The sequence below is a fragment of the Capra hircus genome, chromosome 3, assembly GCF_001704415.2.
Source record: "Capra hircus breed San Clemente chromosome 3, ASM170441v1, whole genome shotgun sequence".
NCBI lineage: Eukaryota > Metazoa > Chordata > Mammalia > Artiodactyla > Bovidae > Capra > Capra hircus.
The window spans coordinates 60,926,583-60,951,353 of NC_030810.1; the positions used below are offsets into that span (position 1 = coordinate 60,926,583).

Here is a 24,771-nt window from a genome sequence, read left to right on the forward strand (position 1 = left end):
CACTGCAGTCTTCCTGCCGAGATAATCCCACTGACAGAGGAGCCTGGTGGGCTACAGCCCATGGGGTTGCAGAGTCGATATGACTGAGCACATGTGCACAAAGTGATCCTCACAGAGCTACTGTCAGTGCAGCAGCAGAAATTTACTGTGAAAATATGTTTCATTACCCTGGTTAATTGAGAACCAATCTCTTCTACTACTTAAAACTCTGTGTCTGTGTGTGTGTGTGTGTGTGTGTGTGTGTGTGTGAAACAGAAATAAGCATTTGATGACATATGCAGCTTTCTTATGTTAAACATTTTTATTACAGTAACATATCTGAGTAGTTGAAATAATGTCATCATACAGGTATCACATGCTGAAGCATGATGATGCAATACTAATTGCACACTGTGTTGACATTTCAAGCATATTTTCTGTAACAACATTTGCATTCATATACAGGCAGTAAAACACATGGGGATAATCTGCATCATGATTCACGGGAGCAAATGTATTGCTTTCAAACTAATCTTCAAACCTAAAATCTTCAGCCAATCTATTAATATTCAAAGTTGTAGTATGTATATTAGTTAATATATGAACCAACCAGCTCAGGACTAAAACTGTTGTTTTAGTCTTTGAAAGAGAAATATCAATCTGATAACTTTGGTAAGGTAAGTCTTACTAATTTAGAAAATATTAGCCTATTGAATAACGATTTTACCAATAGTTTTCAAATTGGCAGGTGAGGATAAAGTAAAAACTTTGTGTAGCTCTTTTTAGTTAATACAGTCCAGTTAATAGAAACTGTTTCACCTGCATAGTTTTCCTTCAATACCATATACCCATTCATAATAAGGCAAAAAGGAAAAACACCCAAAAAGGCAACAATCTCAAAGTGTACAATTAATTTTAACTTAACATTTTTTGTCACAAGAGCCATGTGTCTTGATTCATATGGATCCAAATAATTAATGCTTTTTGGACATTGAAACATCAACCTTGTTCTTAAAAATCTCAGCAGAAAAACTGAACTTGATCCAATAACACATCTTATCTAAGTTTTATTATTGCTGAGGCAAAAATATACCACTATAAATCAATATTTTAAAAAGCAGGATTTCTCTTTTCTTGACTTTGTCTATGCAAAGGTCAAAACTTTAAATGGTACTTGAAGTTTAAAAAAGAAGAAAAGAAAGAAAAAAAACAGTGTAAGGAATAAAACTTTGATTTGATTAATAAACTTTGATTAACTTTCAAAATTTATTTGTAAGTAGCACTAGTCCAAAATATTTAGATAACTAATTCAGTTCTGGAAAGCTTTATTAGATTTCTCAATCTCAAGATAAAAGAAAATTTCACAAATCACCAGGTCACAAGAACATAGCAATTGTACTTATACTTTTTATCGTTTAACCCTTAGGACCAAGTAAACTAGGACTCAAAATGTTAAAAAAGTATTACAGAACAGAAAAGGAAGGTATTTATTGTCACTCTTCTCAACATATTTGCTATTATATTTTAAAGAATATACATATAAGAATTAATCAAATGCTTTATAGAAAACTACAAATAATAGAGCTTATGCAACTACCAATTTTTTGGTACTTTTGAAAATGTCAAGTAATGTGGAAGTTTCGATTTAAAGAGAATTTTTAAGTGGAATGCCTTTGTCATGCTAAAGAAGAGCATTTGGATTAATTTATATTAAAACATGAAATTTAAAGTTAGATAACTAAAGTCTATAATCATATACTTTCTAATGAAAAAAGAATTAGAATGAAATCTTTTTCTTGATGGCTACAAGCCACTAGAATCTAGCTGTGTATAAGTACTGGATGAGAAGACTGGGGTTTTTTGCTTGAGTTTGGTTCATATTAGTTTTAGGGGGAGAACTTAAAAAAGTTTTGTATATTTAGACCTAATTCAGATATATGAAAAAATGTGTATAGATCTTTGCATCTAACATTCCTATTGCCATTTTCATATTTGATCTTACTATAATTTAATTTTTATACATGCAAGGTAAAATAAAAATTGTTGCTAATAATCATAATATGAATCACAATAGTTCCTTCAACAAAATACATGAAGCAAATACTATTACAGTGCTGGATTATTACAGTGAAAACTAATCTGCAATCTCATACAATATTCATATATGATAATTTAACATTAAAATGTTGTTTCTTGGACAGTTCTGGAATAACTTCAATCATATACAGTTCTGGAAAGCATTAGTCACAGAATGATCAGGGATGTATCTTTTAATAACAGAATGAAAATATGCTTTCATCACAAGTAAACCAAACTCTCTATTAAAAACTCTGGTAAGACTGAATAGTTTCTGGAGTTTTTCAGATAAAAAGGTATGTTTTCTCTTAGAAGAGAGTCAGACCCATACTATCACTTACACTGATATATTTTAACTCTATGAATAAAAAATTTATAATAAAAACTAAAGAATATTTTATATTACTAAAACATTTCTATGGCCTCTAGGGACTTTCACAGTTGATTACTGAGTCTTCTTAGTTTCTCATTAAGGAATAAGCGTGAACACAACCATAGTCCACAGGGTACCAGGTAGTATACATAAATAATGGGCACATGGCTTTTATTCACATCTTCCTCATATCAGAACCAGATGAGTCTAAAGAGGCAAATGTGGGCAAGAAAATTCTAGCACTCAAAAAAAGTCAGACTTGGGTAGCTAGAGGAATCAAATTTGATTGTTAATAACTAACTGGGTACTTTCATACATTTAAAGTTACTCTTTTTAAAATATTTTTTTTCCTAGGGAGAGACATGTTAGACATTCTTTTCACTCTAGCAAATTAAGTCACCATTGTGATTTAAGCTAATGCAAGTGAGCGGCCAAGAAACTGGACTGATATCATACATCAGACCTTTGAAACTGTGTCTCACTCATGAACAAATCATGAATCTGAACCCAAAAAATGACTTAAATTGCTCCACGAAAAGGCCTACTTGCTGATCATTCTTACAATGATTTTATTAATATCCCAATTCCAGCATTATTTATTCTCCAAAATTCTAAACATATTTAGGAAAATGGTATCATAAACACTCAGAGCTACACTGTGATTTCCTTCATCCTGACATCCTTATCCTCTTTTCCCACAAAGACAATAACTCTCCTTTGGGATGCAATTAGCAAGGAAGAGTATCCATTGGAATATGAGTGGTTGGTAGTCATAAAGAATCCAGTAACTAGCAACAATTTAGGGAAGAACCTATTTTATCCAAATACAGCCTCAGATTATGGCTTTAAAAGCAAAATATATCTAACTTACAACTTTGGGTTGTCAGTTATCCAGCTTGTGGATTAAAGCAGGCCAGTTTGCCCCTCTCAGTTCTCCTTCTGCTTTGGGACCATTTCTCGATTTACTGGAAAAAGCTTTCAGGATAGTAAAAGGAGGTAAAACATTCATGAATGTCGCAAATAACTACCATCTGTGAAAAATAAAACTACTGGGAGAAATTAAAATAAAATTCTAAAAGGTGAATATCACCGTCTCGAAGGATATCCATGGTATTTTTTATATTTGTATAGAAAACTGAAAGCTCACTCATAGTTTTTGAAACTGTAAGCAAAAAAGGAAGTAAACTGCTATGAAAATTATGCATAATAACTTTGGACAAGAAGAAAACTTCATACTCTATTTTGATTTTTTTTTGAAATTCTCAAGAGAACATCCATGACTAATCACATTTAGTAATCAGAATCTTCTTTTTGTAATAATTTAGATGGCTTTCTATGGTGCAATTTGAAACTCTGCATTAGTCTTTGCAACGTACGTTGGTCTCAAAATTGAGAGGCTTATAAAATAATGTGACACATTCATTCTGTAACATTGAAATAAGCTTAAATTATCAGCTCTTCCCCTTCTGAAGAAGAGAAGAAACTGTATTTGACCATATGTACCCATCAGAGGTATACTTTCAAAAAAGAAAACATAAGTGGTATGAGTGGTAAGAGACACAAAAGCCATATGGAAAGATTTTGCTATTACCACCATTTTCTGTTCCCTTTATGTGACTCTCAATAAAAAATAAAAATATAAGCTAGTAAGTTTAATTTTTAACCCACTGGATTGTCTTCCATTTTAGATAGTTATTGTGATCTTACTAGAGCCTTACTGAAAATTTACATTATCATTTTCACAAGTAGCTAGATTCCCACACTGAGGAATAAAAATATTGGAGAATCCAGGTGGGATTTTTATATTAATAGCATGCTACTGTGTGCTATAGTAATGACACACCCATTTTATACTTAATCCTATCATCAAGCAACACCAAGCTTCTAATTTTTGTTTTCATTTTAAATGGCTACTAGATATATATAAGAGAATTAATAAAGTAATATACTATTAATTCTTTTTAAGTCAAAAGTATTATCTAGAAAATAACATTGTAATGGGATCTTCAAGATCAATTCTGTTTTATATACTCTGCAGCAAAAATAACATTTCTAGTAGGAAGGTATTAATTATAAACCTAGCAAATTCTAGACATTCACATATTTGTGTAAACAATTTTAACATGGTTTATTACATTTCCAGAAAGGTTAAATCTTATATCCAGTTTCCTGCTAATTTTTCTTTCATATATTATAATAAATATATGTGTTATTTGAGTGCATGTGTGTACATATTTTCCACACACATATATATCATATATACATAAAACAGTAGTTAATGGTCACTGTCTTTTCAATGTTAAATTGGGAAAAAAATGAATTGCTATTATGCATAACCCATGGCGATCTTCCCTTCTCTTTCACAAATGGCCATATCGAGATGTAAACAAAACATTGGAGCGAGTCATTCCAGGTGAACTGTATTTCAAGTTGTAGCTTGGTGTTCTCATGAAGAATTGTGTACTTCCTGGTAGTAAATACCTAAAAGTAATAGTTTAAAAATTAGACTTTTACAAACAAATTAATATTAATATCTCCCACTAAAGGGTTATGTGGTTAATAATTTGTACATCTTACATGAGAAATGACACTGCAACAATGCAATCCACATAAAAGGATTTCCTCTCTTGAGGAGGGGAGGTAGGAAAGGGTCATACAGCCTCACTCAAAGAGCTGAATATATATGCAAAATGTGGTCTTAGTATCCCAAGATATCCCATAAACAGCCATGAACTCACAAGCTAGGAAACTGTTTACATCACTCATGTTAATTTGGAATTCATTAATAATCTCTGTAAATAATATGTATAGCCAGTCAAGTACTTCTTAAAAACATCATGTAACATCAAGTAACATGAGAATTTGGCTAACCACATTAAAATAATTATTTCAAGGATGTTGAAACCATTGATTTCAATTTCATAATATATCATTGATGTATTATGACTGTAGTTAATCTGAAAGAAAAGTTAAAGATTAAAATTTATACCTAAATTGTAAATTTTATACTCCTAGACTACTGGGTGCTTAGATTACCAAATACCAAAACCAATCATGATTACAGGATGCATGCAACCTTTGCACCCAAATGTATTTCAGAATATATGAATTTTCCAATTTTAGGACAATATGGTATATATACTATATATAATGCAACATCTTCATCAGAGTCTTAGGGCAGCATTGTGCAAACCATTAATATTTCTGTAATGAAATGCAGAAATATTCACAATAAATTGGAAACAGACTATATAAACAACTTTGTGTCAATTCAGATGTGCCAATAAATGGGTTATTTTTATTTCTATTAGTCTGAGTTTTCAGAGCTTTGAGATTTAAGAGGTGCAAATAAGAATGTGTGTCTGTATAATCTTATTCCTCTGGAAAGCCTTTGATTGGCATTAGGCCATTCCAATCTATATGTTGAGAAAGAAATGATTAAGGAAACCGACATGAGCAAACACACGTATCACTATTAAAAGCCTAAGTCCAGATGATGACGAGGACATGCTAGAAAGTCAGGACAAAGATATTTATAAAAAATCTCGAAAAGAAGAAGTAACAACAGAAGGAGACTGATAATTAGTCTTAAAAAGAAACAAAGGTAGAGATCAAATCATTTATTTTCTTCATGTGACTGCAGAATCTTCCAGCCACAGTATCATACTTCCAAAGACAAATGAAGAAACTGAGGACCAAAGATATTATTAGCTAACAATTCTTTATTAAATAATACTGGTACTAACTTCTGTGTCAATGGAAAATTACATTTATGTTGTTGTTACATGAATTTTGTAGAAGAATACGAATTCATTATGATCGAACTGCATACAGTACTCAGATTAAAATGGCAGAATTCCACATAATATTCATAGACATCATTCCATCGTGAATTATCTGATAATATCCCCTAAATCTCTTACTTAATATCACAAACTATAAATAATTGCTCAAATCATTATGTTAATAGAGCAGTAAAATAATCTACAACAAACTAAATTAAATCAAAACTGCACAATGGGTGATGAATAATGAAACAATTGATTTCTCACATCATAGATTATATAAATCATTTTCTTAATATCACTTGGGTAATTCATATGAATTAATTATTATGTCAAGAGCTAGTGTTTCATGATGACTGATCTGATATATTCTGTAAGAAACAGGCTGCCCTTCCGATCTAGGGCAAAGGTGCAAAGGAAACTAAGGTGTTCACCAAAAGCCACTATTCCATACTACTTGAGAGTTATTCTCTCTCCTACTGAAAATTGGGTACATCCTGGTTACATTGATAATAATTATATTAAACAGTAACTTTTACCAACTTTCTTTTAAAGAATCTCCAAAGAAAAGTTATTATTGGCATTACAATAACATTCACATTGCCTTCTGAGCTAAAGATTTCCATTTACACAGGTGAAAAAATAAAAGTACAAAGTCCAGGGTTACAGTGAACTTATACTATTTTATTTAACACTATTTTGTATTTAAAAAGAATCTGTGTGTGTGTGTCTGTGCCAGCACCATTATACTTGCTTTAAAAATATTATTTTTAATGATTCTCTATGGTATATATTATTATCAGCTCCATTTTATAGATGAATACACCAAAGTGTACAGGCATTAAATGCCTTGCCCACAGTCACAAAATGACTAAAGCCAAGATTCAGATCCATTTGGTCTCACTCCAGAACTATCACTCCCCCAAAATACTATATTGCCATTTATGTGTATGAATTCCAATTTTAAAACTGACAAATACAATGATTACATTTATTTTTCAGAAATATGAAGTATACAAACTTAGAAAGTAGAAAAATATTATCCACAAAACTAAACTTTTTAATAGAAGCAGAGAAGGCTAAAATGAAACTAAAGACGTAAAAAGGAAAAGAAATTCAGTATGAATGTAAAAAAGCATATAAAGTTACATTGTAAGAAACACTTTGCTTCCCTAAAGCAAGGGCTGTGTGATATTTTAAAGGATTACAGTGAAACACAATGGATTATTTGCCTTAATATCTCCATTAAGATCTCTTGGGAGAGCCCACACTAGCTGAGTAAGAAAGATTATTTTTAAATTTTCTCTGCAATGAAGTTAAATAACAATTTGATTTTTTACCAAGAAGAATCTCTAGAAAGTGGATTTATAGATAGTATCTAAAGAGTGTCTGTTAAAGCACAAAAATATCTGAAGTCTCCAGCTTTATTTCTATTGTAGCTTACTCTTGAAGTACAAATATAGCTAACTTGTAGCTAACTCATTCCAAGAAGAAATAACACAAACTATCCTCTTTGTTTCATACACATACCCTTACTCCTCAATTCTAAGATGAGGTATACACATCTTCACATATCCATCATATAAATGTAAAATATGCATTTATCTAAAACAAGACCGGGAGCTGACTGTGGCTCAGATCATGAACTCTTTATTGCCAAATTCAGACTTAAATTGAAGAAAGTAGGGAAAACCACTAGACCATTCAGATATGACCTAAATCAAATCCCTGTAATTATAGAGTGGAAGTGAGAAATAGATTTAAGGGACTAGATCTGATAGACAGAGTGCCTGATGACCTATGGACAGAGGTTCGTGACATTGTACAGGAGACAGGGATCGAGAGCATCCCCAAGGAAAAGAAATGCAAAAAAGCAAAATGGCTATTTGGGGAGGACTTACAAATAGCTGTGAAAAGAAGAGAGGCAAAAAGCAAAGGAGAAAAGGAAAGATATAATCATATGAATGCAGAGTTCCAAAGAATAGCAAGAAGAGATAAGAAAGCCTTCTTCAGTGATCAATGCAAAGAAATAGAGGAAAACAACAGAATGGGAAAGACTAGAGATCACTTCAAGAAAATTAGAGATACCAAGGGAACATTTCATGCAAAGATGGACTCAATAAAGGACAGAAATGGTATGGACCTAACAGAAGCAGAAGATATTAAGAAGAGGTGGCAAGAATACACAGAACTGTACAAAAAAGATCCTCACGACCAAGATAATCACGATGGTGTGATCACTCACCTAGAGCCAGACATCCTGGAATGTGAAGTCAAGTGGGCCTTAGAAAGCATCACTACGAACAAAGCTAGTGGAGGTGATGGAATTCCAGTTGAGCTCTTTCAAATGCTGAAAGATGATGCTGTGAAAGTGCTGCACTCAGTATGCCAGCAAATTTGGAAAACTCAGCAGTGGCCACAGGACAGGAAAAGGTCAGTTTTCATTCCAATCCCAAAGAAAGGCAACACCAAAGAATGCTCAAACTACTGTACAATTGCACTCATCTCAGACTCTAGTAAAGTAATGCTCAAAATTCTCCAAGCCAGGCTTTGGCAATACACGAACCATGAACTTCCAGATGTTCAAGCTGGTTTTAGAAAAGGCAGAGGAACCAGAGATCAAATTATCAACATCCTCTGGATCATCAAAAAAGCAAGAGAGTTCCAGAAAAACATCTATTTCTGCTTTATTGATTGTGCCAAGTCTTTCACTGTGTGGATCACAATAAACTGTGGAAAATTCTGAAAGAGATGAGAATACCAGACCACTTGACCTGCCTCTTGAGAAACCTATATGCAGGTCAGGAAGCAATAGTTAGAACTGGACATGGAACAACAGATTGGTTCCAAATAGGAAAAGGAGTACGTCAAGGCTGTATATTGTCACCCTGCTTATTTAACTTGTATGCAGAGTACATCATGAGAAACGCTGGGCTGGAAGAAGCACAAGCTGGAATCAAGATTGCCAGGAAAAATACCAATAACCTCAGATATGCAGATGACACCACCCTTATGGCAAAAAGTGAAGAGGAACTAAAAAGCCTCTTAATGAAAGTGAAAGAGGAGAGTGAAAAAGTTGGCTTAAAGCTCAACATTCAGAAAATGAAGATCATGCCATCTAGTCCCATCACTTCATGGGAAATAGATGGAGAAAGAATGGAAACAGTGTCAGACTTTATTTTTCTGGGCTCCAAAATCACTGCAGATGGTGATTGCAGCCATGAAATTAAAAGACGCTTACTCCTTGGAAGAAAAGTTATGACCAACCTAGATAGCATATTCAAAAGCAGAGACGTTACTTTGCCAACAAAGGTCTGTCTAGTCAAGGCTATGGTTTTTCCAGTAGTCATGTATGGATGTGAGAGTTGGACTATGAAGAAAGCTGAGTGCTGAAGAATTGATTCTTTTGAACTCTGGTGTTGGAGAAGACTCCTGAGAGTCCCTTGGACTGCAAGGAGATCCAACCAGTCCATTCTGAAGGAGATCAGTTCTGGGTATTCTTTGGAAGGAATGATGCTAAAGCTGAAACTCCAGTACTTTGGCCACCTCATGTGAAGAGTTGACTCATTGGAAAAGACTCTGATGCTGGGAGGGACTGGGGGCAGGAGGAGAAGGGGACGACAGAAGATGAGATGGCTGGTGGCATCACCGACTCGATGGACATGAGTTTGAGTGAACTCTGGGAGTTGGTGATGGACAGGGAGGCCTGGCGTGCTGCAAATCATGGGGTCATAAAAAGTCGGACACAACTGAGCAACTGAACTGAACTGAACTTCCCATCTGACATAGAATTGTTTGGTTTTTCATATACCAATTCACTGCTGACCATGGAGAATCTCTAGAACATGAAGAATGTCAAGACTGGTAAGTTAATTAGCCTTGAAAGTTAAAATGCACACACCTCTGAGATTTTCCTGGAGAAAGATCCAGGACCCCTAACCATAGCCACCCCCCCAGAGTAAACTCAGCTTCCTGGTTTGGGGAACATAGGGTAAATAAATTTTATCACTTTATTTAGGTTGTGTTCTTTTCAACTATTTTGATTGTGGTAAAATAAATATATAACATGAAATTCCTTATGATTTTTAGGTATTCATGTTCAGTGTAAATATATTCACACTGTGTTATATTGGCTGTGTAAAATGGTTGTGTAACCAAAACTATAACCTGGTTCCAGATCTTTTCATGTGTAGCAGAAACTCTGTACCCATTAAGCACTAAATTCCCATTTCCTCCTCCTCCCAGTCCCTGGTAACCTCTATTCTGCTTTCTGTCTCAATGAATTCATTCTAGATTCTGCACATAATTGGAATCATACCATGTTTGTCCTTTTATATTTGGGTTATTTAACTTAACATGCTTTCAAGGTGCATCTATGCTATGACATGTATCAGAATTTCATTCCTTTTAACACAGTATAATATTTTATGCTTTTACATTTTTATACATAGTATAATATATTTTTATACTAAGTATAACCTTTTAACATAGAATAATATTTTATATTTATAAATTTTATATAATACTATATTTATATTTACAATTTTACATAGGCATAATAATAATACATGCAAGTAGCTCAGTGATAAAAGAATCAATCTGCCAATGCAGGAGATGCAAGTTCAGTCCCTGGGTCAGGAAGATACTCTGGAAAAAGAAATGACAATTTACTCCAGTATTCTTGCCTGGAAAATTCCATGGACAGATGAGCTTAGCTGTAGTACTTGGGATCGCAAGGAGTCAAACACAACTGAGTGACCAAGCACAGCACAGCACAAAGAGTCAGACAGAACTGAGCACACAGCCAAAAAGGGCAAAGAGTAGTAATGTACATATAAACAGATCTCATTCTATTTATCCATTCCTCTGTTGATGGACATTTGGGTGGCTGTCACCATCTGACTATTGTGAATAATGTTGCTATGAACATTGGTGTACAAGAATTGATTTGAGTCCTTGTTTTCAGTTCTTTGGGGTGTGTACCTAGGAGGGGAAATGCTGGGTCATATGGAATGGCTACCCATTCCAGTATTCTTGCATGGAGAATTCCATGGACAGAGGATCCCGGCAGGCTACAGTCCATGGGGTCACAAAGAGTAAGACACAACTGAGTGACTAATACTTTCAAACTTTTCATGGTAATTTTATATTTAACTTTTTAAGGAACTGCCACTGTTTTCTACAGCACTCATACCATTTTACATTCTGAACTAGTACTAAATTCTCAATATACTGACCAACACTCATTATTTTGTATTTTAAATACAACACCCAGAACATTGTACTGTGGTTTTAACTGCAAATCCCACCTCTTGTCATTTGCTAACAACATGGATTTGGATGAGCCATTTCACTTCTTTGGGCCTCAGTTTTCTCACTGGTGAAAAGAATCCAATAGTTTCTGCCATGCCTGCCTTACAGAGTATGGACCAAATGGAATAGTGCATATAGGTGAAATATTATTATTTATGTGTTACTAACATCAGCCTTGCTTCCCAGGTAGCAAAGTGGTAAAGAGTCCGCCTGCCAAGACAGGAGACGCAAGGGGCACAGGTTCAATCCCTGGGTCAGGAAGATTCCCAGGAGAAGGAAATGGCAACACACTCCAGTATTCTTATCCAGAAAATTCCATGGATGGAGGAGTCTAGTGGGCTACAGTACATGGTGTTGCAAAGAGTTGAACATAACTGAACAACTGAGTACTCACTCAACATCAGCCTCTTTAGCAAGACCATGCCTGTTTTAAGATAGATGTACCAAGCTATCTTAAGATTAAAATAGTATCATGTATATAACTTGATTTTAAAACTTTTCAATCAAAAAGTACATAAAATAAACATCTAGTAAATGAATATTATAAAGTGATCACTCATATAACTACTACCCAGGTTAAATGACTGAATATTCTTAGCACCCCAGAACCACATACTGCTGCCCCATAAACTTACCCACTATCCAGACTTCTGAATAGCCATGATGGTGTGATCACTCACCTAGAGCCAGATATCCTGTACTGTGAAGTCAAGTGGACCATAGGAAGCAACACAAAGCTAGGGGAGGTGATGGAATTCCAGCTGAACTATTTAAAATCCTAAAAGATGATGCTGTGAAAGTGCTGCACTCAATAGGCCAGCAAATTTGGAAAAGTCAGTTGTGGTCACAGGACTGGAAAAGGTCAGCTTTCATTCAAATCCCAAAAAAGGCAATGCCAAAGAATGTTCAAACTACTGCACAGTGGCACTCATCTCACATGCTAGCAGAGTAATGCTCAAAATTTTCCAAGCTAGGACTCAACAGTATGTAAACCAAGAACTTCCAGATGTTCAGGCTGGATTTAGAAAAGGCAGAGGAACCAGAGATCAAATTGCCAACATCTGTTGGGTCATAGAAAAAATAAGAGAATTCCCCAAAAACGTCTACATCTGCTTTATTGACTATGCCAAAGCCTTTGACTGTGTCAATGACAACAAACTGTGGAAAATTCCTCAAGAGATGGGAATTCCAGACCACCATACCTGCCTCCTAAGATCTGTATGCAAGTCAAGAAGCAACAGTTAGAACCAGACATGGAACAACAGACTGGTTCTAAATTTGGAAAGGAGTATGTCAGGGCTGTATACTGTCACCCTGCTTATTTAACTTATATGAAAAGTACATCATGCAACATGCTGGACTGGATGAAGCACAAGCTGGAATCAAGATTGTTGGGAGAAATATCAATAACCTCAGATATGCAGATGACACCATCCTTATGGCAGAAAGCAAAGAACTAAAGAGCCTCTTGATTAAAGTGAAAGAGGAGTGTGAAAAAGCTGGTTTAAAATTCAACATTCAAAAAACAAAGATCATGGCATCTGGTCCCATCACTTCATGGCAACTAGATGGGGAAACAATGGAAAGAGTGACAAACTTTATTTTCTGGGGCTCCAAAACCACTGCTGGTGGTGACTGCAGCCATGAAATTAAAGGCGCTTGCTCCTTGGAGGGCTTCACTGATAGCTCAGGGAAGGGATAGGCTATCTACTCCAGTGTTCTTGGGTGTCCCTTGTGGCTCAGCTGGTAAAGAATCTGCCTGCAATGTGGGAGCCCTAGGTTCGATCCCTGAGTTGGGAAGATCCCCCACAGAAGGGAAAGGCTACTCACTCCAGTATTCTGGCCTGGAGAATTCCATGGACAGTCCATGGGCTCACAAAGAGTCAGACATGACTGAGTTACTTTCTCTCATTCACTCACTGCTCCTTAGAAGAAAAGCTATGAACAACCTAGACAGCATATTAAAAAGCAGAGATATTACTTTGTCAACAAAGGTCCATCCAGTTACAGCTATGGTTTTTCCAGGAGTTATATATGGATTTGAGTTGGACCATAAAGAAATCTAAGCACCGAAGATTTGATGCTTTTGAACTGCGGTGTTGGAGAAGACTCTTGAGAGTCCCTTGGACTGCAAGGAGATCCAACCAGTCAATCTTAAAGGAAATCAACCTGAATATTCATTGGAAGGACTGTTGCTGAAGATGATGGTCCAATACTTTGGCCACCTGATGCAAAGAACTGACTTATTGGAAAAGACCCTGATGCTGGGAAAGACTGAAGGCAAGAGGAGAAGGGGATGACAGAAGATGAGACGGTTCGATGCATCACCGACTCAATGGAAATTGAGTTTGAGCAAGCTCTGAGAGTTGGTGATGGACATGGAAGCCTGGCATGCTGCAGTCCATGGGGGTCACAAAGAGTTGGACACAACTGAGTGACTGAACTATCCAAACTTCAGTGGCAATTACTTCCTCCTGTTTGCCATCTACGGCAAACAGGAAGTACATATTCTATAATACTATAATTCAGTTTTTCTTGTTTTTTTTTAATTTAAATATAAATGAAATGAAGTATGTAGTCCTTTGCCTCTGGCTTCTTTTGCTCAATTTCTGTTTGAGATTCTTCCATATTGCTGTGTATGCATGCAGTTTGTTCATTTTCAATGCTGTAAAATATTCCATTGAGTGGACATTACAAAAACTGTCCATTCTTCCGTGAATAGACATTTTCAGTTCAGTTCAATTCAGTCGCTCAGTCATGTCCGACTATTTGTGACCCCATGAATCACAGAACGCCAGGCCTGCCTGTTCAACACCTACCCCCAGAGTTCACTCAAACTCATGTCCATCGAGTCGGTGATGCCATCCAGCCATCTCATCCTCTGTTGTCCCCTTCTCCTCCTGCCCCCAATCCCTCCCAGATTCAGGGTCTTTTCCAGTGAGTCAACTCTTCACATGAGGTGGCCAAAGTACTGGAGTTTCAGCTTCAGCATCAGTCCTTCCAATGAACACCCAGGACATTTTAGGTATTTCTAATTTCTAGCCATTATAAGTAAATGCTACTGTGATAATTCTATAATGGTCTTGATGCACATGGGCATACATTCTGCTTAGAATCATTAGGAATAAAATAATTGAGAAAATGCTAAACTTTAGTGGGTTATCCAAACTTTTTTAAAGGTAATGATGTTCATTATTATCAGCAGTGTGAGAGAGTTTCCATTACTCTACATTCTCATCAACTCATGGTCTGAAAGATGGGTTTCACGTCTCCCTGAGTATGAGCTTGAACACTTCAAATACTTACTGCTTTTAAAAATGCCTCTTCAAGTATCTTCCCCATTTTTCCATGGAGTGTCCTATTTTCTTCTTAGAAATCTGTAGGAGTTCTTACACAGTCTGTACAACAATCTTTTGTAGGTTAAACAGGTTGCAAATATCAACTTTCATTCTGAGGCTTGCTCTTTCATCTTAATGGAGTCTGCTAATAAACATATATTCTTAATTTTAATATAGTAAAGTTTATCTTTTCATTTATAATCTGTACTTTCTTGGCCTGATATTTTACACTCTTTGCATACTTCAAGGTCATGAAAAGTCTATATTTTCGTCCAAAAATCTTTACTTTTGCCTTTCACATCTGTGTACTCAATAATTTGGAAGTGATTTTGTATATGGTGTAGGTAAATTAAGTTTCTTTTTTTATTATTATTTGGAAACTCAATTGCCCCAGAACCATCTGTTTAAACAAAATTTTAGCCCATTTGTTATAAGTTAAGTGTCCCCCTTTTGTCATAAATCAAGTCTCTATATAAACCTGAGTCTATTTATGCCCTTTCTGTGGTGGTTTCGTCACCAAGTAGTGTCCAACTCTTGCAACTTCATAGAGTGTAGCCTGCCAGGCTCCTCTGCCCATGGGATTCTCCAGGCAAGAATACTAGAGTGGGTTGCCATTTCCTTTTCCAGGGGATCTTCCCAACACAGGAATTGAACGCGAGTCTATCCTGCATTGCAGGCAGATTCTTTACCAAATGAGCTATGAGGGAAGTCCATGGCCTTTCTGAATGCTTCTATTGGTCTATTTGTCTATCCTTTTGGTGCAAGTGCACGGTCTTAAGTTCAGTTCAGTCGCTCAGTCATGTCTGACTCTTTGCGACTCCATGAACCACAGCACACCAGGCCTCCCTGCCCATCACCAACTCCCGGAGTTTACCCAAACTCATGTCCATTGAGTCGCTGTGCCATCTAACCATCTCATCCTCTGTCATCCCCTTCTCCTCCTGCCTTCAATCTTTCCCGACATCAGGGTCTTTTCAAATGAGTCAGCTCTTCGCAACAGGTGGCCAAAGTATTGGAGTTTCAGCTTCAACATCAGTCCTTCCAATGAACATCCAGGACTGACTTCCTTTAGGATGAACTGGTTGGATCTCCTTACAGTCCAAGGGACTCTCAAGAGTCTTCTCCAACACCACAGTTCAAAAGTATCAATTCTTCTGCCCTCAGTTTTCTTTATAGTCCAACACTCTCACATCCATACATGACTACTGGAAAAACCATAGCCTTGACTAGACGGGTCTTTGTTGGCAAAGTAATGTCTCTGCTTTTTAATATGCTGTCTAGGTTGGTCATAACTTTCCTTCCAAGGAGTAAGCGTCTTTTAATTTCATGGCTGCAATCACCATCTGCAGTGATTTTGGAGCCCAAAAAACTGTTTTCACTGTTTCACTATCTATTTGCAATGAAGTGATGGGACTGGATGCCATGATCTTAGTTTTCTGAATGTTGACATGTAAGCCAACTTTTTCGCTCAAACACTATAGCTTTATTATAATTCTGAGCACACTGTAGTAAATCAGTCCCACTATTTCAAAAATGTCTTGTTTATTCTTGGCCCTTTGTTTTTTGTATAAATGTTAGAACAAATGTTAGTCAAATTCTTCACCTTGAAAAAAAATTGTTAGGATTTATGTGAGGAATATGTTGAATTTATAGATATGAAGAACTATTTGAGAAGAAATGACATATTGATATTGATTTCAATATCAATATAAGGCATAACTTTACATCTTTTACATTTTTCTGCATGAGGATCTTACATGTTTTTGTTACTTTTTATTCTGAAGTATTGGTTTTTCTTTGATGCTATTAAAAATGACATTTTATCTAATCTGTTTGTTATTGATATAGAAAAAATACTGATTTTATTCACATTTTGATTTCATCAAAATTGGTAGGTTTACTTAGTAATTTATCTGTTGAGTTATTTAGATTATGAGTGCTATGAATGTCCTCACAACCATTAGTAAGGAGTTTTATTTCTTTCTCTCAAATCCAATGCCTTTTACTTTCTTGACTGGCTTCCTTGAGTAAGCCAGGTCAAGTATAATGATAAACAGAAGTTGTAGTTAATAGGTAATCTTGTCTTGATTCTCTTCTAAAAAGACTTCAACATTTCGTCATTAAGTATATGCTTGTAGGGGTTTTGTAGTTACTCTTTATTAGATTAAGGAATTTCCCTTTTGTTTTTAACCTGTTATTCATTTTTTAAAGCAAAAATGTATATTGAATTCTATCAAATGACCTGTCTGTGTATTTTAAGTGATTTTTTATTCTAGTAAAATTACACTGATCACATTTTAATTTTATTGTACCTTTAAACAGATTCAATAAACAAAAGTTAGTCATGATACATTATCCTATTTAAGGTTTCTGGGTTCATTTTGCTAATATTTATGTAAGATTTTTGCATCTATGTTAAACAGTGAGACTGAACTTTCATTATCCTTTGCCACAATATCCTGGTCAGATTTTAGTATCAAAGGTATGGTAGCCTTTGGTATTGGTAGCCTTCTATATTGTCTTGTGTCATTTTGGTAATATGTGTTTTTCAAGGAATTTTTTTATTTTTACTTTATTTTACTTTACAATTCTGTATTGGTTTTGCCATACATTGACATGAATCCACCATGGGTGTACATGTGTTCCCAAACATGAACCCCCCCTCCCACCTCCCTCCCCACAACATCTCTCTGGGTCATCCCCATGCACCAGTCCCAAGCATGCTGTATCCTGCATTGGACATAGACTAGCGATTCAATTCTTACATGATAGTATACATGTTTCAATGCCATTCTCCCAAATCATCCCACCCTCTCCCTCTCCCTCTGAGTCCCAAAGTCCGCTATACACATCTTTGTCTTTTTTGCTGTCTCGCATACAGGGTCATCATTGCCATCTTTCTAAATTCCATATATATGTGTTAGTATACTGTATTGGTGTTTTTCTTTCTGGCTTACTTCACTCTGTATAATCGGCTCCAGTTTCATCCATCTCATCAGAACTGATTCAAATGAATTCTTTTTAAAGGCTGAGTAATACTCCATTGTGTATATGTACCACAGCTTTCTTATCCATTCATCTGCTGATGGACATCTAGGTTGTTTCCATGTCCTGGCTATTATAAACAGTGCTGCGATGAACATTGGAGTACATGTGTCTCTTTCAATTCTGGTTTCCTTGGTGTGTATGCCCAGCAGTGGGATTGCTGGGTCATAAAGCAGTTCGATTTCCAGTTTTTTAAGGAATCTCCACACTGTTCTCCATAGTGGCTGTACTAGTTTGCATTCCCACCATAAGTGTAGGAGGGTTCCCTTTTCTCCACACCCTCTCCTGCATTTATTGCTTGCAGATTTTTGGATCACAGACATTCTGACGGGTGTGAAGTGGTACCTCATTGTGGTTTTGATTTGCATTTCTCTAATAATGAGTGATGGTGAGCATCTTTTCATGTGTTTGTTAGCCATCCATATGTCTTCTTTGGAGAAATGTCTATTTAGTTCTTTGGCCCATTTTTTGATTGTGTCATTTATTTTTCTGGAATAGAGCTGCAGGAGTTGCTTGTATAGTTTTAAGATTAGTTGTTTGTCAGTTGCTTCATTTGTTATTATTTTCTCCCATTCAGAAGGCTGTCTTTTCACCTTGCTTATATTTTCCTTTGTTGTGCAGAAGCTTTTAATTTTAATTAGATCCCATTTGTTTATTTTTGTTTTTTTTTTATTTTTTTACCTTAATATGATTTATTTATTTTATTATTTTTTTTTTAGTTTTTTTTTGGTTGTTTTTTAATTTTTTATTTTTTTTAAATTTTAAAATCTTTAATTCTTACATGCGTTCCCAAACATGAACCCCCCTCCCACCTCCCTCCCCACAACATCTCTCTGGGTCATCCCCATGCACCAGCCCCAAGCAAGCTGCACCCTATGTCAGACATGGACTGGCGATTCAATTCTTACATGACAGTATACATGTTATAATTCCCATTCTCCCAAATCATCCCACCCTCTCCCTCTCCCTCTGAGTCCAAAAGTCTGGTATACACATCTGTGTCTTTTTTCCTGTCTTGCATACAGGGTCGTCATTGCCATCTTCCTAAATTCCATATATATGTGTTAGTATACTGTATTGGTGTTTTTCTTTCTGGCTTACTTCACTCTGTATAATTGGCTCCAGTTTCATCCATCTCATCAGAACTGATTCAAATGAATTCTTTTTAACGGCTGAGTAATACTCCATTGTGTATATGTACCACAGCTTTCTTATCCATTCATCTGCTGATGGACATCTAGGTTGTTTCCATGTCCTGGCTATTGTAAACAGTGCTGCGATGAACATTGGGGTACATGTGTCTCTTTCAATTCTGGTTTCCTCGGTGTGTATGCCCAGAAGTGGGATTGCTGGGTCATAAGGTAGTTCTATTTGCAATTTTTTAAGGAATCTCCACACTGTTCTCCATAGTGGCTGTACTAGTTTGCATTCCCACCAACAGTGTAGGAGGGTTCCCTTTTCTCCACACCCTCTCCAGCATTTATTGCTTGCAGATTTTTGGATCGCAGCCATTCTGACTGGTGTGAAGTGGTACCTCATTGTGGTTTTGATTTGCATTTCTCTAATAATGAGTGATGTTGAACATCTTTTCATGTGTTTGTTAGCCATCCGTATGTCTTCTTTGGAGAAATGTCTACTTAGTTCTTTGGCCCATTTTTTGATTGGGTTGTTTATTTTTCTGGAATTGAGCTGCAGAAGTTGCTTGTATATTTTTGAGATTAGTTGTTTGTCAGTTGTTTCAGTTGCTATTATTTTCTCCCATTCAGAAGGCTGTCTTTTCACCTTGCTTAACTTCAGGCTCTGCTACAAAGCCACAGTCATCAAGACAGTATGGTACTGGCACAAACACAGACATATAGATCAATGGAACAAAATAGAAAGCCCAGAGATAAATCCACACACATATGGACACCGTATCTTTGACAAAGGAGGCAAGAATATACAATGGAGTAAAGACAATCTCTTTAACAAGTGGTGCTGGGAAAAGTGGTCAACCACTTGTAAAAGAATGAAACTAGATCACTTTCTAACACCACACACAAAAATAAACTCAAAATGGATTAAAGATCTAAATGTAAGACCAGAAACTATGAAACTCCTAGAGGAGAACATAGGCAAAACACTCTCAGACATAAATCACAGCAGGATCCTCTATGATCCACCTCCCAGAATTCTGGAAATAAAAGCTGGTAGCTTGATAGGGATTGCATTGAATTTGTAAATTGCTTTGGGTAGTATACTCATTTTCACTATATTGATTCTTCCAATCCATGAACATGGTATATTTCTCCATCTATTAGTGTCCTCTTTGATTTCTTTCACCAGTGTTTTATAGTTTTCTATGTAAAGGTCTTTAGTTTCTTTAGGTAGATATATTCCTAAGTATTTTATTCTTTTCGTTGCAATGGTGAATGGAATTGTTTCCTTAATTTCTTTTTCTACTTTCTCATTATTTGTATATAGGAATGCAAGGGATTTCTGTGTGTTGATTTATATCCTGCAACTTTACTATATTCATTGATTAGCTCTAGTAATTTTCTGGTGGAGTCTTTAGGGTTTTCTATGTAGAGGATCATGTCATCTGCAAACAGTGAGAGTTTTACTTCTTCTTTTCCAATTTGGATTCCTTTTATTTCTTTTTCTGCTCTGATTGCTGTGGCCAAAACTTCCAGAACTATGTTGAATAGTAGCAGTGAAAGTGGGCACCCTTGTCTTGTTCCTGACTTAAGGGGAAATGCTTTCAATTTTTCACCATTGAGGATAATGTTTGCTGTAGGTTTGTCATATATAACTTTTATTATGTTGAGGTATGTTCCTTCTATTCCTGCTTTCTGGAGAGTTTTTATCATAAATGGATGTTGGATTTTGTCAAAGGCCTTCTCTGCATCTATTGAAATAATCATATGGCTTTTGTTAATGTGGTGAATTACATTGACTGATTTGTGGATATTGAAGAATCCTTGCATCCCTGGGATAAAGCCCACTTGGTCATGGTGTATGATCTTTTTAATGTGGTGTTGGATTCTGATTGCTAGAATTTTGTTGAGGATTTTTGCATCTATGTTCATCAGTGATATTGGCCTGTAGTTTTCTTTTTTTGTGACATCTTTGTCAGGTTTTGGTATTAGGGTGATGGTGGCCTCACAGAATGAGTTTGGAAATTTACCTTCCTCTGCAATTTTCTGGAAGAGTTTGAGTAGGATAGGTGTTAGCTCTTCTCGAAATTTTTGGTAGAATTCAGCTGTGAAGCTATCTGGACCTGGGCTTTTGTTTGCTGGAAGATTTCTGATTACAGTTTCAATTTCCATGCTTGTGATGGGTCAGTTAAGATTTTCTATTTCTTCCTGGTTCAGTTTTGGAAAATTGTACTTTTCTAAGAATTTGTCCATTTCTTCCAAGTTGTCCATTTTATTGGCATATAATTGCTGATAGTAGTTTCTTATGATCCTTTGTATTTCTGTGTTGTCTGTTGTGATCTCTCCATTTTCATTTCTAATTTTATTGATTTGATTTTTCTCTCTTTGCTTCTTCATGAGTCTAGCTAATGGTTTGTCAACTTTATTTGTCCTTTCAAAGAACGAGCTTTTGGCTTTGTTGATTTTTGCTATGGTCTCTTTTGTTTCTTTTGCATTTATTTCTGCCCTAATTTTTAAGATTTCTTTCCTTCTGCTAACTCTGGGGTTCTCCAATTCTTCCTTTTCTAGTTGCTTTAGGTGTAGAGTTAGGTTATGTATTTGAATCTTTTCTTGTTTCTTGAGGTATGCTTGTATTGCTATGAACTTTCCTCTTAGCACTGCTTTTATAGCGTCCTACAGGTTTTGGGTTGTTGTGTTTTCATTTTCATTCGTTTCTATGCATATTTTGATTTCTTTTTTGATTTCTTCTGTGATTTGTTGGTTATTCAGAAGTGTGTTGTTCAACCTCCATATGTTGGAATTTTTAATAGTTTTTCTCCTGTAATTGAGATCTAATCTTAATGCATTATGGTCAGAAAAGATGCTTGGAATGATTTTGATTTTTTTAATTCAAGGAATTTTTTAATGTAAATTACCAAATTTAACAGCAATTAATTTTTAATATTTGTAGTATCTGTAGTTATGTCTCTATTTCTATTCTTGATGTTAATTGTTTCTTTTATATTTTTGATCAGTCCCAACAGTGATCAATTTTATTAGTCTTTTTAAAAACCCAGTTTTGCCATGTTGATCTTTATTCTGTTTGCTTCATTATATTATCAATTTCTGCTATTGTTTTTATTATTTATTTTTTCTGTATTCTTTGGGTTTACTTTAATGTTATTATGTCATCATTCAAGATGATAGATCATTTAATTTTTGCCTTACCCTCCCTAATATGTTAAGTCTATAAATCTCTCTGTGATAATGATTTATGTACATACTGCAAGTTTTTATTTCTAATATTTTTGTTACCTAAGTACATTTACATCCATTATGATTTTATTTTTTATCTTTCCAGAAAGGATGGATTTTGTTACTTTTAAAGACTGCAAGGAGATCCAACCAGTCCATTCTGATGGAGATCAACCCTGGGATATCTTTGGAAGGAATGATGCTAAAGCTGAAACTCCAGTACTTTGGCCACCTCATGCAAAGAGTTGACTCATGCAAAGAGTTGGAAAAGACTTTGATGCTGGGAGGGATTGAGGGCAGGAGAAGAAGGGGACGACAGAGGATGAGATGGCTGGATGGCATCACTGACTTGATGGACGCGAGTCTGAGTGAACTCTGGGAGTTGGTGATGGACAGGGAGGCCTGGCGTGCTGCAATTCATGGGGTTGCAAAGAGTCGGACATGACTGAGTGACTGAAATGAACTGAACTGAAAGACCTGTAATGATATTCAATACTTTGCATGATTTCAATTTTTTGAATATGCTTCATCATTCCACTAGTTGATTTTTATAAAAGATTCAGGTATGCTTACTGTATTGTATTCTGAGGTGACTGACTTCACTATTATGTGACAGTTAAAGCTGTTAATCATATTGTTACAATTTTCTTTGTTTTTAATTCTTTTGAGAAATATATATTAAAATCTCCCTCAATGGTTGTAGATTTGTATATTTTCCCCTGTAATTCTGTCAACTTTTGCTTTGCAAAATGTGTTGGATATTATTACATGTAGGAATCTATGCTGTTTATCAGTGCCCTAATCTTTGACAGGTCCTGAACTCCTACTTTTTTCTCTTAGGTCCGTGTGTCTGTCAAAAGCACTATTCAGTACTAAAAAGTACCTGGTTTTACCTCTCTGATGTTTTCACAGCAAATGTTTTGTTGGTATTTTGTCCAGCTTTTCCTATCAACATCAGAGGGAGGATTTGTCCAAACACCTAGTGCTCTTCTGCTAAAGGCAGAAGCTCTAACTCAGAGGTTTAAAAAATTGACTTTAGCCACAAAAATGAGCTTATATGAAGGCTCAGTACATAAAAGATAGAAATACAGAGATGCTGAGACTAAAAATTGTTTGGCAATCACAAAGCCTTTGAAATAAGGCTAGCTATAGTGAAATATTGAGCTGGTCCTAAAGACTCTAGTATCCTAGATATATGGATATAGATATAGATACGCATACAGATATAGAGACAGAGGTAGATTTAATGATCCAGGTGTGAATATCAGTTAGTTTTGCTTAGTTATGAGTCCACCTCTGAGAAACAGCTTCTCAGTTGGTATGGCTTTTTTTTTTTTTTTTTTTTTTGGTCACACCACACAGCATGCAGGATTTTAGTTTCCTGGCCAGGGATGGAACCCATGCCCCTTGCACTGGAAGCGAGGGGTCTTAACCACTGGACCATCAGGGAAGTTCTTGGTGTGTCTATTAAACTGCTATTTTTCTGAGACTGCAAGGTTGAAGGCCACTCTCTTCCATGTAACCGGTACATATACCTTTAAGCCACATATACCTTTAATATATTCTTAAGAAATATTAATATCCTGCAGATGTGTGGCCAAGATAAAGATGGTCCATTAACCTGACTGATGCATGCTTTATGTTCTAATTTTACAGATAAATCAGTCAAATATATGTTTCCTCATGAAATATTTAGCTATACCCTATCCATTATTTATATTAGGCATACTTATGAAAGTGAAAGTGAAGTTGCTCAGTGTGTCTGACTCTTTGCAACCCCATGGACTATATATAGCCCACCAGGCTCCTCCATCCATGGACTTTTCTAGGTAAGAGTACAGGAGTGGGTTGCCATTTCATTCTCCAGGGGATCTCCCTGACCCGGGGATCGAACCCTGGTCTCCCGCATTGCAGGCAGACGCTTTACCATCTGAGCCACCAGGGAATCCCTATACTTATACTTACTTATAAATATAAATTTATATTTTACTAGGCATACTTTATAAATAAAATGTATCAATCTACTGTTGTTATTGTCATTCAGTTGCCCAATCATGTCTGACTCTTTGTGACCTCATGGACAGCAGCGCATCAGGCCTCTCTGCCCCTCACCATCTCCCAAAGTTTGCCCAAGTTCATGTCCCTTGCATCAGTGATGCCGTCCAGCCATCTCATTCTTTGACACCCTCTTCTCCTTCTGCCTTCAATCTTTCCCAGCATCAGGGACTTTTCCAACGAGTCAGCTGTTCACATCAGATGACTAAAACACTGGAGTTTCAACATCAGCATCAGTCCTTCCAATGAGTATTCAAGGTTGATTTCCCTTAAGATGATTGGTTTGATCTTCTTGCTGTCTAAGGGACTCTCGGGAATCTTCTCCAGCATCATAGATTGAAGGCATCAATCCTTCAGCACTCCGCCTTCTTTACAGCACATCTCTCACAACCACACATGACCACTGGAAAGACCATAGCCTTGACCATATGGACATT

The 24,771-nt window shown here is 35.9% G+C and overlaps 1 protein-coding gene across 3 annotated transcripts in view; it reads right to left on the reverse strand.

The window, feature by feature from the left end:
• TTLL7 (tubulin tyrosine ligase like 7) overlaps positions 279 to 24,771 on the reverse strand; it is a 171,850-nt gene continuing 147,357 nt past the window's right edge. For 2 of the 3 annotated variants that reach the window (XM_018045669.1, XM_018045672.1), the window contains one exon: positions 279 to 4,909. In XM_018045669.1, the coding sequence (XP_017901158.1) occupies positions 4,789 to 4,909 (121 nt within the window). In that variant the 3' untranslated portion in view covers positions 279 to 4,788. Of the gene's footprint in view, positions 4,910 to 10,823; positions 10,861 to 24,771 lie in introns of those variants that run through there. The other variant, XM_018045671.1, reaches the window with a different exon arrangement.